We start from the raw sequence: 14,334 nt of genomic DNA, 5'->3' as shown, positions 1-14,334 counted from the left end.
AGGCTGCTGCTGAACTGTGATTTTAGTTTGTTACTTAAAGGAATTTCAGACAAAAGTTCTCATGATGAGCTTCATTTTTTACTCTTCAGCTGGACATCAAACCTCAATTTGCATTTTTCTTGTAAACTTTGTTGGTGAACATGAAACAAGTCCCAACTTCCGAAACGTGTGTGTGTGTGTGTGTGACTGCCAAAGCTGTTTCTTAATCACACTCTTCCCTGAAGGACAGAGAAGCGGTCCAGGGCTGGATTCTTCACCTCTCTTCAGAAACACTTATCCAAGGACAGGATGTAGGAAGTGTGACGGAGGAAGAGGCGAGGATCTGACTGATCCGACGACCCGTCACGCCCCGCCTGCTGCCGACTCCGCCGGGAAACCGGGACCAGTTTGAAGCTCTAACAATGCCTTTCGGCCCGGCGCTCCTGCGACCTTTAACCCCATGAGGAGACAAACTGTTTTCTGTTCTGGGAGCTGGAAGGCTGATAGAAGTTCGGGATTTGGAGACTCATCCCTGGACGGATGCGAGAGTCTGGCTGCTGAATCTCCCAAATCCAATGACGTTGAGCTGAAAGGATGAAGAACGTTCTTTATGCGACGGTTTGATGGCTCTGCCAGTTAAATATGATCAATAATGGAGGTTTTTCAGTGATACCATAGCTTCCTTCTGTTGCTATACAGTGACATCTGGTGGCCACAGACGGTACGGTCCAATACTGTCCAGAAAATATGGCTCTAATTAGTTATTTCCAATCATATTGAAACACTTTTATTCAACTCATACGCAGTGAAAAGTTGAACATAGTGGTTAAAATTCATATATACGTGAAATTCTGGATACTGAAAGCTGGAGGTTTCTTCCCAGACTGTCTCAGGTTTGTGTCGATCATGAAGCAAACATCTGGACAGCCCCTGTCTTCACGCTCTCTTTTTGTGATTTGCTTCTTAAAATAACGGGAACAAACACGAGCCTTCGCCCGGAGCGCCAACACTTGAAAGTCATTAGCCACAGCGGATAATAACGACAGGAGGAAGTTATTTATTACGGGCCGTCGCCGTCTGCAGAGCAGCTCATGCAGGAGCCTCAGAAAAAGAAAAAAAAAAGAGCTATTAAAGTCCTTAAAAGAGCCATTACGCAGAATAAAGTGGCATCATTTAGAGGTTCCCTCCTGCGAGTCGCTGCGAAAGACGACGACAATAGAAGAAGTGTGTGTGTGTGTGTGTTTGAGAGAGAGAGAGAGCTCTCCTGCTTCATTTCCACAGACTGGAAATATCTGGTGAAGCTAAGATAAGATGATGAAAGGAAGTGAAGCAGCGGTTTGGTTCACAGGCTGCCTGACAGTGAGACGAGTCGTTACCCAGAAGGCTCTGCTGTTATTTTCCTCGGCGTGGTAATAGCCGGTAATGAGCACGCTTTGTCGGAGGGATCCCCGGGACTTTTACCAATGAGCCGCATCATTGCTGTTTCTGGAGGTTTCGTGGGGTTTTCTGCGGTTTGCTGCTCAGTCGTCACTGGGAGGAGCCTGATCTGCTGACGGCAGAAGTTCATGTTCATCGCACAGATCCACCGATAGGAACATTTTGACCGATATCTGATATTAATACTGATATTACAACTGATAGCCGATATTATTCGGTATCAGTTTTGTACATAAAACAAGTCTCTATGATGATTTTGTAAACTGAAAGTCACGTGAGGAGTTTACAGAACTTCAAATATAAAACAAATGCACTTAAATAACTGTTAGTTTTAGACTAACTTGAAAGCTTGTTGAACATTCCTCCTTGGAAGTTCAGTTTAACTTGAAGTTTTGAACCAATCAATCGATTTCAACTCACTTAGATTATCCAACATAAACCAGCCCTACCAGACACACGATGGTAACCAGACGGAATGAATATCGGCTGTCAATATCCGACCGGTTTTATTTATCTGACTGATACCAGCATGTTAAAAAAAAAAAAAGACCGATATCGGCTGACGCCAATATCGACGCCGATATGCCGCACGTCCCTCGCTTTCAGTGTGTTGTTGTGGAAGCGTCATGTCCTCTGTTGATCTGCTGTGAAACAGGCAGGTTTTCTCGAGCCGATTTCTTCCGGAGAGACTGATTTGCTCCAGAACAGCTCGACTCTTCCAAACACACATTTCTTCATACTTTGCAGCCTCTTGCATCACCTCATTTCACGGATAAACCCCTCCAGGGAGAAGCAGGAGCTCCAGGTTCGACCCTCGCTGAGACCCAGAGCTCCTCACAGCGGCAGGAGAAAAGCCTCCTTTTTTTACCGATAACCTGTGATTCCGAACGGGACGGGTTCATCTCGGATGTACTGCGGACGCCGCGGCAGAACAGATGGCGGCGCGCCGTCGTCTTTTTTTAAACTCTCGCCTCCAGATACCCTGCAGGTTTTGGTGCAGCGGCCGGAAGTTCGTGCAGACTGACGTGCGGCGGGCGGAGAGTGAGTCAGCAGCATCCATTCTCTAATTCATCCCGATGCATAATTTAAGACGTATTATACACTCGGCAAGTAAATCTCCAGGCGGCAGCGCAAACCACAGCCACAACGCCGCCGTTCAAAGATGAAATACACTCCGATCAGCCAAAACATTATGACCAGTGGAGTCAATAGGTGTGAAGCAGCTCATAATGAAGTGTTTTAATGTGATTGATAACATTCCAGTGGTGTCCCAGAATGTTTGGTCACTATATGGAAGCAGCATTTAAAAGATCCTTGGTACCAGAGGTATGAAAGTCATTTTAGTCCATCCAGCCTGTCCTGAGCGAGCCTGAACGGTAAAAAAGATTGAAATTTAAACTTTAAAAGGTTTTTTTCTTTGTGTTGATGCAAAGCATACATGATGGAAATGTAACAGAGCCCACTGGCCTTATGTTTGTATATGGTAAATATGGTAGTTTATTAAACTGTTTCATTACATTATAGCTAAACTATTCAGTTATTGGTTTAATTCTGTTTAAAGTGGCAAAACTGATTGTTTTTGGGAAGTGTTTCAGCGTTTTTCTTTATTACATTATCAAGTGTTGCCAAGATTTTAATGGAATCTTGAAAATACACTTAAAAATCCACATTAAGGAAGGATTGTTCACCCAGATGTGTAAACATCTTGATGTTCCCAGTCAGCAGTGATCAGAATCTGTCACATGTGGATCTACTGATGCACCTGGCCTCACAGAGAACCACCTACACAATGCTCAACGGCTGCTGCGAACATCTGTCGCCTACAGGAGGCGCACGATTTACCTGATTTGACGGTTATTAATTTCAAATTTGCACAAAAAGGAACAAGAAAAAGAATAATGTCGATGATTCATTCTTGTTTTGGCAGAATAGACTCCAGTATACCACACAGGTGGTTTTAATGTTCTGGCTGATAAGTGCACAGATTTCCCAGGAGGATCTGCACAAAAGAAACACTTTTTAATTGAAATATTTGCATTTGCATTGTATCTTTGGCATGATTTGAATTGAATTAATTAGTCGTTAATTGGAGATATAAATCACTTTGTTTTCAGTTCTGTCTGTGGATTTTGTAATTTATGAGCCGATGTCTCATCTCGGTTCTCGTCTCTTCGCTTCAGTCATGATGCTTTGGATTTCAGGGACTCCGGTGTGTGGACTATATAATACTGCTCGAACACAAAACCAGTGAATCGTGTCGTCTCCTTTCCTCGAAGGTTCCGCCTGTTTTTCCTCCACTGATCTTGTATTTACGAACCCCGCTGCTTCTGCACGTTGCATTTCATTCAGCCACACAAACAGTGTGTCACGCAGTGACGATCTGAGTGAAGAAAGAGGCAGATTAGAGGATGGATCAGCGCTCCCCCGGAGACGAACCCCAGGAGGAGGAGAAAGCCCTTCTGCTGTATCGTGTCCTTTTGTTTGGCTCCTCTGGGGTTCATGGCGGGTTCTCAGCTCCGCCGGCCCGACAGGTCACCTCCTCGGCCTCCAGATGGCCTCTCAGACTCTGGACGGCGCCCCGGCCAGGTTGCAGCTGAACCACGACTTTGGATTATTAAAAGCTGAGAGCAGGAACACGTGCAGGGAGCAGCCCGCTGAACGTTAGGAAGCTGCAGGACTGTAGAGTCATGAAACATTCAGACACCAGTCTGTGTTCCCAATCAACTCGGGAAAAATGACTGCATGTCCTCCACACTCAACGATAAACAGGGAGGAATGGAGGAACATCATAAGTTTCATGTTTCCCCTTGAAGGACTGGTGGATCAGTTCCTTCATTTTGCATTGAAGGACGGTGTTGAATATTGGACCAGGACCAGGATCTTGTTGTCTCATCGCCAAGGCCTCCGTGTCTCGTCGCTGAGGTCTTCTTCACTTGTCACCAAGGCCTTGGTGTCTTGCAGCTGGTCAGCAGGTTTTGCCTTCGACCTTCGTTGGATCTTCTCCAGTTCAACCACAGACGGCGTCAGACCAATGGACGGGTGAACTGTCTCACCCGTGTTAAACAAAAATCTCCAGGCTTCGTCTACACTAAAAGGCCACCCTGAAATGTGCATTTTTTTTTTTTTTTGCTTTATTGGGAGTCAGAACCAGTCAGTATCTGGTGTGACCACCATTTGCCTCATGCTGTGCAACACATCTTCTTCGCATAGAGTTTATCAGATTGTCAATTGTGGCCTGTGGAATGTTGGTCCACTCCTCTTCCAAGGCTGTGCCAAGTTGAAGAGAACACCTCTCCAACGTGCCAGACGCCATCGAATGTGAGCATTTGCCCTCTCAAGTCTGTTCGATCTGGAGTCAGGTTAAGACCTGGAGGACGACGAGCATGCAGCTGAGCTTCCCTGAGACGGTTTCTGACAGTTTGTGCAGAAATTCTTTGGTCATGCAAGCCAGTTGTTTCAGCAGCTGTCTGAGCGGCTGGTCTCAGACGATCTGGGAGGTGACCCTGCGGGATGTGGAGGTCCTGGGCTGGTGTGGTTACACGTGGTCTGCGGTTGTGAGGCCGGTTGGATGTACTGCCATATTCTCTGAAACGCCTTTGGAGACGGCTTATGGTGGAGAAATGAACATTCAATGCACGAGCAACAGATCTGGTTGACATTCCTGCTGTCAGCATGCCAGTTGCACGCTCCCTCAATGCTTGCAACATCTGTGGCATTTTGCTGTGAGACAAAACTGCACATTTCAGAGTGGCCTTCTATTGTAGACAGTCAAAGTCACAAACCTGTGCACTAATCATGGTGTCTGATGAGCATCTTGATGTGGCACACCTGTGAGATGGGACGGATTATCTCAGCAAAGCAGAAGTGCTCACTATCAAACATTTAGATTTGTGAACAACGTTTGAAAGAAATGGTAATATTGTTTATCTGGAATGAATTTTAGATCTTTGAGTCCATCTCATGAAAAATGGGAACGAAAACAAAATTGTTGCGTTTATATTTTTGTTGAGTATAGTTTGTATGTTCCTCCTGTGCATGTATGCATGGGGTTCCACCAAAAGAGTCAGCAACTACAGGTCAACTGGTGGCTTGAGACTGTGAGTACATGTGAATGTGAAAAAATGAAAAAGATCTTGAAATGGCATGAGTTCATGGTTTGAGTCAGGAGAGTCAAATCACCGTAGTTCAGGAGCTCCATGCAGCACGGCTTCAAAATGAGTGGTGAAATAGTGAGAATCAGATGTCTTAAAAGCTCCATCTGTTGTATTTTTAGCTTTATTAACATGAAAGCAAAAAACTGTTCAATGCTTTCTTTGCATTTGCTTGTCAGGTTTGTTGGGCCAGATTAGAGCCCCTTGTGAGCTGGTTTTGGCCCACAGGCCTTATGTTTGACACCCCTTTTTTAAATCTCGAAAGTCCTACAAGTCTGTGAGAGTCCTGGGTTCGAGTCCCTGATGGATACATCCTAAAGACCAGCCAAGACCTGAGACCTGTCTGTGAGAAGTTCCACAATCGCTGACCCCCCCCCCCCCCCCCCCCCCCCCCCCCCCCCCCCTTCAGTTTCTCAAATGTCGACTGGTGATTAATTCCCGCCGCAGTGAAGTGTCTGCTGGTCCACTGTTCATAATGACATGTCCTCTAATTGACTGTGATTAATCGCTGCTCATGCGGCCCGAAGGCAGCGCTCCGAGTCGCTCGTATTACCGAGCGGTGATTAAACGTCCTCCGCCGCGGCCTCCCGGGAGCGATCGGCCATGACAGCGCGCGCCGCCGGACCGCCGGGGAATCGGCGCGGCGGCCCGTCGCCCTCCGTCCGCTCCACTTCTCCTCCGCGCCGCTGATTGTTTTTTCATTAGCGGGCCGAGTGAAAATATTTAAATCCCATTAGGTCAAGTGTCTGCACAGTTCAAATATATTTTAATTTCCCGGACGCACAGGCGCGGCGAGCTGAACACCAGACAGCGGCGTCACTGCGCGTCGGCGCCGTCAACTTGGATCAGTGGGTCAGTGGTTCATAGCGGGAAGACCTCGGTTTGATTCCGGGTTCTGGATCTTTCTTTACGCGGAGTTGGAGTCCAGTGTGTGAATCCAGAGTTGTTGAAGATTTCTTCTTTTCCTCAAACTCAGTGTTTATTTAGAATTATTTCCATTATTTCATTTATATTACCTGATGGTCGTCCAGCTGTTCACTCCACGATGTTCTGCGCTCATTTTGTAGATAACTGCTTGTTTTGCTCCGGTTTTCTGACGTCTGACAGCTCTGCAGCTCCGACTAGTGGCCGGAGGCTGCATGACGGTTAAAGCAGCACAGCGTACAAAAGCAAAAATCACCGACTGACTCATACTTCTAGTGCCCACTCAAAGAGGAGTTAATAATTTATTCATCTCGCCACATGCATCCTTTTATCATATGTATATATATGTATCTGCGATGCGAATGAGTGACATTTGGTTGTAGAATATACAGTATGAAGATGATAAATGCACCACTTTTAACTTTACTGCAGGACAAAAGCAGTTTGAGGCAAATTTGTGACAGTCGGTGTTAAAAGGGTTAAGACTGCTGTTCCTAATTAATTTTTTTTTTTTAATATAATGAAATGATACTAAAGGCGATGGAGTGTCTCTTTCATCTCATTACCGTGAAGAACAAAGCCTGTTCTTTCCCAGAAGGGCCTTCATGCTGAGCAGCTACAGGAGGACTCAATAGAGGAAAAAACACCATCAGAACTCACTTTAAAAATTCCCTCTTCAGCTTTTGCGTTTTGGCAACAAGATAATCAGAAGAAATTTGTAAATTTCCAACCAAATAAAGTGGAAAAATTTCAATTTAAAGCACAAACGGGTCCATCTTTGCCGAGTTAAAGCTGGTGGAATGACATTTTGGTTAAGATTCACAAAGTTTTAATTCTTTAGAATCAGAAAAACTCTGGAGTTTGTGCAGATAACCATCCGTTTTTACTCTTTACACAGAATAAGGAATTCGTGATTTATTACACAGTGTGGCACAATCCATCATCCTGTGTCGACGTCTCCTGATAATAACTCAGTCATGAATAAAATGAGTTGATAGTGACGGCGCGGGTTCCAGCTCACTCCTTTAAATATGTCCATTCTGATTATCAGCATTAGGAATGTTGGTGTTTAACGCAGCTGAGAGCAAGTGATTGTTCTATAATGGTTTAAACTCGCTTGTGGAGCTTGGTGCTTGTATACAGCAAAAGAAGAACTTAGACGCTGTTCGGAGATCAAGACGTCGAGACATCAGACCCGAAACGTCAATTAGTTTTTATGCAGTAAAAAAAAAACAACAACAAAACAAGATAAATGAGGCATTTGAAGCTGCTGTGAGGCAGAATGTAGAGATTTTTACCTCTGATTGTGTTTCCTATTATTTCTGCTCCAAATTCTGACCAGGTGATTCAGTGACGAGCATCATGAAGGCCGTGAAGACTCAACAGAATATCAGTGAATCGACCCTGGTTTCAGTGATTCGAGACACTTCAGGCCAGAATCCTTGAGTGACACACCCAGAGTTTAAATTCCTGAACTCCTCGTCACTCAGAAAGGTCAGCAGATCAAGGGAAGCGTTCTGAAAAGAAGAACATTCACTTCAGATTCCTGGAAAGTCGTCTTGAGTTCTCTCCACCCCTGACATTTGGTGTTTTGAAGCGATTGCACTGTAAGAATTTCAAACTCAAACATTTCATTATCGCGGATGTTTGAGTTTTGAGCTGTTTGTACCGGTTTTCTTCTCACAGGAGCGAAGTTTTGCTCCACCGCCAGTCTTGTGAGAGGGAAGGACTTAGCCGGGGGTTTTAGACGACGCTAAGCTGTCCCCGATGATCAATTCAAATGAGTTGCTGACGCACGAAAGCCACAGGAGGGTCGCTCAGATCTTCACAGGAAAGAGGAAACGCTGTCCCGATGGCAGAGTTGAAGTCCCTGGAACAGTTCATGTTTAGCGTGTGGCTTCATTACTAAAACAAACGACAGCACCCACTAGTGGGCCGACATGAGAACCGCACGGTCTTCAGTGTTTCTGCTGTTGCAGACGAACATCGTTTTCAAGATGTTAACGTGGAAACGTGAAACTTTTCTGCACCGAAAGGGAAAACCGCTGCTTTTCCACTTGAAACGTCAGTTAAACGGGCCTAAGTGTGTGTGTGTGTGTGTGTGTGTGTGTGTTATTTTTGGATGTGCTGTGGTCATACACTCCTTTTTTGCCGATCCCCGTCGGACTGCGGTCAGTTCTCCGACCACGCAGCTCTCTGTTGATTGTTTCTCCGCCCGTTTCAGAACATGAAGACATTGCATTTCTCTGTGTTTGTCTCTTTAATGTTCATCATTGTTCGACTTTTTGCCGTTTAATATTCAGGCTGGTCGTCTTGAAGCTGCTGAACACCCGGCGAGCAGCTCGGGGACCTCCGCAGCACTCGGAGTGGGAAGGTTTTCTCCTCCTGCATAGCAAACAGTCTGCCTACTCCGGCATTTCCTGTAGAGTAATGATTGCTTTCTGCAATTATTTATAGGGAATATTGATTTATCTAAACGACCTGAGGTCAGGCTGTTTGTCTGCTCAAAGCGAGAGGATAAATTCTCACTTTTAAGAAGTTGGACCGAGGGAGTGTTTAGCAGCTGTGAATGCTAAACAGTTTGTGATTAATCAAGAAAACTTTTCTAATTTCTTCAAACTGTGATTAGACTAAGTAGGATACCATAACCTTCGGTGCTCTTTTGGACATGGAGAAGTAGATTCACGCAGTATTTTGGCAGCAGATTCGACTCAAAATAAGTTTGTGAAAGCGTATGCAGGTCTTTTTATTAACACAAGAACATCTTAATCCCCGCGGAGTCAGCCGAAAGTATCTTACATTGTTGGTTTTTAGGTTTTTTTTTAAACAGGCACCATTTACAGATGGCAGCAGTTGAGGTGCTTTAAAGTCTGATTCAGGAGTGGCGGATGGAGGGATCAGGAGGTCGGGTCGGATCAGAGCTCTCCGTTGGGTCCGCGGTCCCGCCGTCCCCCTGTGGTCGCGAGCTTCAGGTCAGCCGTGAGAGAATGAGATCAGGGATGCGAGCGACCGGAATTAGTTTCCCGTGCGAGGCGGCGGGCGTGTCTCTCCGTGATGGAGCTCGGCTGACCTGCTTCACCTGATCAGGATGAACTCTGTGTTCCCATTAGAGGCTCGCCTCGCCGTCGACCCGCCCAAGAGATTTCATCTCCAGTTCGATCGGGGAGCAGATTGAGTTCCGCCCAAACGGAGCTGGAAGGAGCTTAAAGAGAGACGTCGGGTTTTCACTGGCGGCGACAGACGATCACGCTTTACCCCCAGCGGATCGCCATCCTCTCTCGGCGCGTCGGACCTGAAGACGGGCGCTCCACGCCGCGCCGACGCGATCATGCCAACGCAGCACGTTCGTCTTGTTTTCAATTATTTGCGGTTGTGTTCTGTCCAGCGGACGAGGCTCCCCGGCGGTCCGAGTGCAAACTGCGCCGTGTTTTCGCCCGGCTGCCTGTGAACTCTGTCAGAGGCCTTTAGTCTGACAGATGGAGAGCCTCGGCCTCGGGCTCACCGCCTCGCCCGTTCCAGAAAGCTCGCTTTTCAGCGCGCGCCAACTTTCCTCACATTGGGTATTTTTGGAATAAACAATCAGACCAGATCTGAGAATAAATGTGTGTTTGCCGTTTCTCCGCAGACTTTCACACACTCTGCTCCATTTGCACGTTGCTCGGTTATCTCGGTCTTCTATCCCCGTACAGCATCGGTAAACTGAGGAATTAGATCAGTGGGAGCATCCATTTTTCAGAGAAATGACTTTAATGGCCTCATCGATAAAGTGCTGTGCAGCCGCAGAATTATGACTCCACACATCAACACTAAAGATCTGCAGCGATCAGTAATGAAATTAAGACCTAAAATGTAAACGTTTTAGCCAATTTTAAATGTATTAGCAACAATAACTTGCCAATAATTCAATTAAAAAAGTAAGAAATAGCGAGGCGCTCAGCTGGTCCAAACGTCTCTGCTGATTAACTTGCTGGTGTTCCACCAACTGTCCTTCTCCTGCTCTTATTTTGGCAGAACATCATTTCCAGTCTGTCTCACTTCAGTCTCTCCCATTAATATTAAACCCTCATTGGTCCTCTCCTGTCTGTCTGCCGCTGGCGTTGCTGACGGATGAAAACTCTCCAGGTTTCAGTCCCAGCATGCCGTGCAGTATCAGACCTGATACCTGGTACTGGTGTCGCCATCAGTGCCTCCACAATAGTATCTCACTGAAACGAGTCGAGCGGAGGAACGTTTCCTCCGAAAAAACAATGAAAACAAAGAGTTTCTTTTTTTAATATGCACAGCTGCTTCCTTCTCAGAGGATTTTATTGTGCGAGTTGTTATCTGGGGGAAAGATATTACCCGTTTTTCCTCATTTGTGAATAAAGTGAAGAATTGCAGAAGTCTAATCGTCGCCCACAGTTTCAGCTTCTCAGTCACATCTGCTGTCGCTCCCGCTGTCAGCTGTGGAAGTGGGAGAAAGAGGCCTTCGCCTTTCTTCATCTTGTTGAATCGACGGTGTTGGATCCTTCTTGTGAAACGTTACCTCATGGTTTCATTTCAGCATTTTGTAGAAGAAAAAAAAAAAACATCCTATAATCACTTCTCTCCTTTTCCATCTTAATTATCAGGTTCACGTGTTTGCTGACCCACATTATGCGGCTTCCCGGTGAGTCACGGCGGACTCGTAGGAAAAACAGGAGCATGAAAGGGAAAAATGAGACGATACAATGAGAGCGAGATGAGCGAGGAGCAGCTGAGTGCTGCTCTCAGCCGCTCCGCCGTGCGCAGAAGATTCGTTTCAAGCCAGTCGTTTCCCACTCAGAGGTTGTGTGGGCACACGGTGTGTGTGTGTGTGTGTGTGTGTGTGTGTGTGAGAGAGAGAGAATGACTAAGTGTGTGGTGAATCAGAAGGTGTTTCAATGTGTGAATGGGGGAGTGTGCCTCGTATCAGGGGAGCTGCAGGAAATGAGTTTGCACTGAGAGAGCAGGACTTTTGTTCGGACGGCTCCACTTCCTGTCACAGTGTCATCGCTTCACCTCATTGAGTGTGTGTGTGTGTGTGTGTGTGTGTGTGGAACACGTGCGCCGTCCTAACATGCTGAACGTGGTCCCTCAGGTGACCTGGTGTCCCGGGCCATGCACCACCTCCAGCCCCTGCACATCAAGAACGCCAGCAACGGGACGCCGGTGCACCAGAAGAGCGGCGGCGCCGGCGGCGTGGTGCACTGGGAGCCCGAGGCCCTCTACACCCTCTGCTACTTCATGCACTGCCCCCAGATGGAATGGGAGAACCCCAACGTGGAGCCCTCCAAGGTCACCTTACAGACCGAGAGGTGAGTTCCAACTCAAACTGCTGCAACCGGGTCCGATCTATAATCCATGCTGTGCTGATCGTTTGGAGGATAGTACATAAGGGGGGGGGGGGGGGGGGTTAAAAGGATAATTTTCACTCCTCTAAATGATGTTTTTCTTGTAAAGTTCCATAAAACCTCTCTGGGTTCATCATGTCTCCTGTGCTGCTGCTCTGCAGCCTCCTCCTCCTCCTCCTCCTCCTCCTCCTCCTCCTCCTCCTCCTCCTCGTCTTAAAGCTTTCAGCAGAATGCTAAATACAGAGTCTTTCTCTCCGGGGAAACGAGGCTCTGCTGACACGTCGCTCCGCCTGACATTCCCGGCGCTCCCCAGGGCCGTGCACTGGGAGTTTATCTCTTCACAGAGCAGGAGCGGTGCGGGGGAATCTGTCCCGGAGTCCGTCCCACTGACGTCTGACTGCTTTCAGTCAATCTGTCCTGAACCCCGGGAAGTGTCAGCAGAGAGCGACACACACACCGACACACACACCGTCACACACAGCTTCTCATTCGGGCAGAAACCCTCGCTGGTCTGTCCATACTGTGTTCTCCCATTGTTAAAGGCACAGCCAGTGACACTGACACCTAGTGTTTCAAATCAGAACTGCGGTTCCAATAGAAAGAGAACTATTTCTGCTCCTCTTCTTCTACTTAGCTTCTCTGCAGGCTGCTGCTCTTTTGCTGTAATGAAATACATAGAATACTGCACCGCCTGTTTGGAAGCTTTGGGAACTCTCATCTGATTGGCTCTGTAACCAGGAAGTAGTGACAGGATAGCCCCACCCACCGAAGTTGTTCCAACCAATATGTAGTTGACGGAGAAGAAAGATTGTTTGAAGGGAATGTTTCTTCCAAATCGGGTGACAAATGGGGATGTTAATAATTATTTTTGCAGTAAATCTAATACAGAAACTGATTCTTGAACTGCAGCGAGATGTTTCATCGTCAGCAACTCTGAATTATCTGAACTATTGTGCGATTTGCGTCTCTTTTTCCCAATCTGGATGGTCGTTTGTGTCACAATCGCAGTTAAAAACAGCCTCTAATTCCTCACATTTTTCTGAATCGTGACGGCACAGTGGACAGCAGAGAGCTGCAGGGAATCCCTGAGTGTTATCTCTTTACACTTTGTCGAATTTCATGGATTGAACTTGAAGCATCTTTTCTCCTTTTTGTGCGGCAGCGATCAGTTAAAGCTCGCCGTGCGATCAACGCCAGGTGGGAAAGCTTTCTTCTGCCGGCAGAGGTCAAACCGCAGGCCGCCGGAGGGGATAATGACCGTAAATCTCTCTGAAAACCGGAGCGCACACAAAGCGTACACGAGTCAGCATGTCAATGTCTGAGATCCTTGATTAAACACGAGCTCAGAGCAAACATACAGCCACAAACAGTAAACACACCGACCGCTCCTCTCACTCTCTCTGAAATGCTTTTTGGAGAAATTACAGTCGCCAGAGGCTCATGAGGGAGAAACGCTCTGAAGTAAAGCAATTTAACCCACCATAACATGAAATCAAGCCATTTAATTTCATGTTTTCAGGCTTTCAAATATACATCTGACACCAGTTTGTGGTTTTACAAGCCTTGAAGGAAAATATCTCTTTCTTTATGGTCTGAGTGAGGATTGCTCCCGACTGTCATATCTGAGGATTTTTCCACATGGCTGTGTTAAACGCTCCTGAACAGTTTGTAAAAGGCTCATAGAATAACAAGGAAAAGTAAAAATGAATGAAAAATATGAGTTTTATTTACTAATCACTTCTATTAAAGACGTATGAACAAACACACACGCCAGTCAATCTGCTGAATCCAGCCTGTTTGGTCGGTTTATCCATCCATCCATCCATCCATTTTCTACCGCTTATCCGGGGCCGGGTCGCGGGGGCAGCAGTCCCAGCAGGGATGCCCAGACTTCCCTGTCCCCAGACACTTCCTCCAGCTCCTCTGGGAGGATCCCAAGGCGTTCCCAGGCCAGCCGAGAGACATAGTCTCTCCAGCGTGTCCTGGATCTTCCCCGGGGTCTCCTCCCAGTGGGACATGCCCGGAACACCTCCCTAGGGAGGCGTCCAGGAGGCATCCTAAACAGATGTCCGAGCCACCTCAGCTGGTTCCTCTCAATGTGGAGGAGTAGCGGCTCTACTCCGAGCTCCTCCCTGGTGACTGAGCTCCTCACCCTATCTCTAAGGGAGCGCCCAGCCACCCTACGGAGGAAGCTCATTTCGGCCGCTTGTGTCCGGGATCTTGTCCTTTCGGTCATGACCCAAAGCTCATGACCATAGGTGAGGGTGGGAATGTAGATTGACCGGTAAATCGAGAGCTTTGCCTTTCGGCTCAGCTCCTTCTTCACCACGACGGACCGATACAACGACTGCATCACTGCAGCCGCTGCACCGATCCGCCTGTCAATCTCACGCTCCATCCGTCCCCCACTCGTGAACAAGACCCCAAGATACTTGAACTCCTCCACTTGGGCTAGGGTCTCTCCACCAACCTGGAGGGGGCAAGCCACCTTC

General features: G+C 47.2%; 1 protein-coding gene across 3 annotated transcripts in view; it reads left to right on the top strand.

Annotated features, from left to right (window-relative positions):
- Positions 1–14,334, top strand: part of btbd11a (BTB (POZ) domain containing 11a) — a 157,121-nt gene that overhangs the window by 121,059 nt on the left and 21,728 nt on the right. For all 3 annotated transcript variants that reach the window (XM_030113832.1, XM_030113831.1, XM_030113833.1), the window contains one exon: positions 11,590–11,806. In XM_030113832.1, coding sequence (XP_029969692.1) covers positions 11,590–11,806 — 217 coding nt within the window. The remainder of the gene's footprint in view (positions 1–11,589; positions 11,807–14,334) is intronic.

This window comes from Salarias fasciatus, chromosome 17 (genome assembly GCF_902148845.1).
Source record: "Salarias fasciatus chromosome 17, fSalaFa1.1, whole genome shotgun sequence".
NCBI lineage: Eukaryota > Metazoa > Chordata > Actinopteri > Blenniiformes > Blenniidae > Salarias > Salarias fasciatus.
This window is presented reverse-complemented; position numbering and strand designations above follow the sequence as displayed.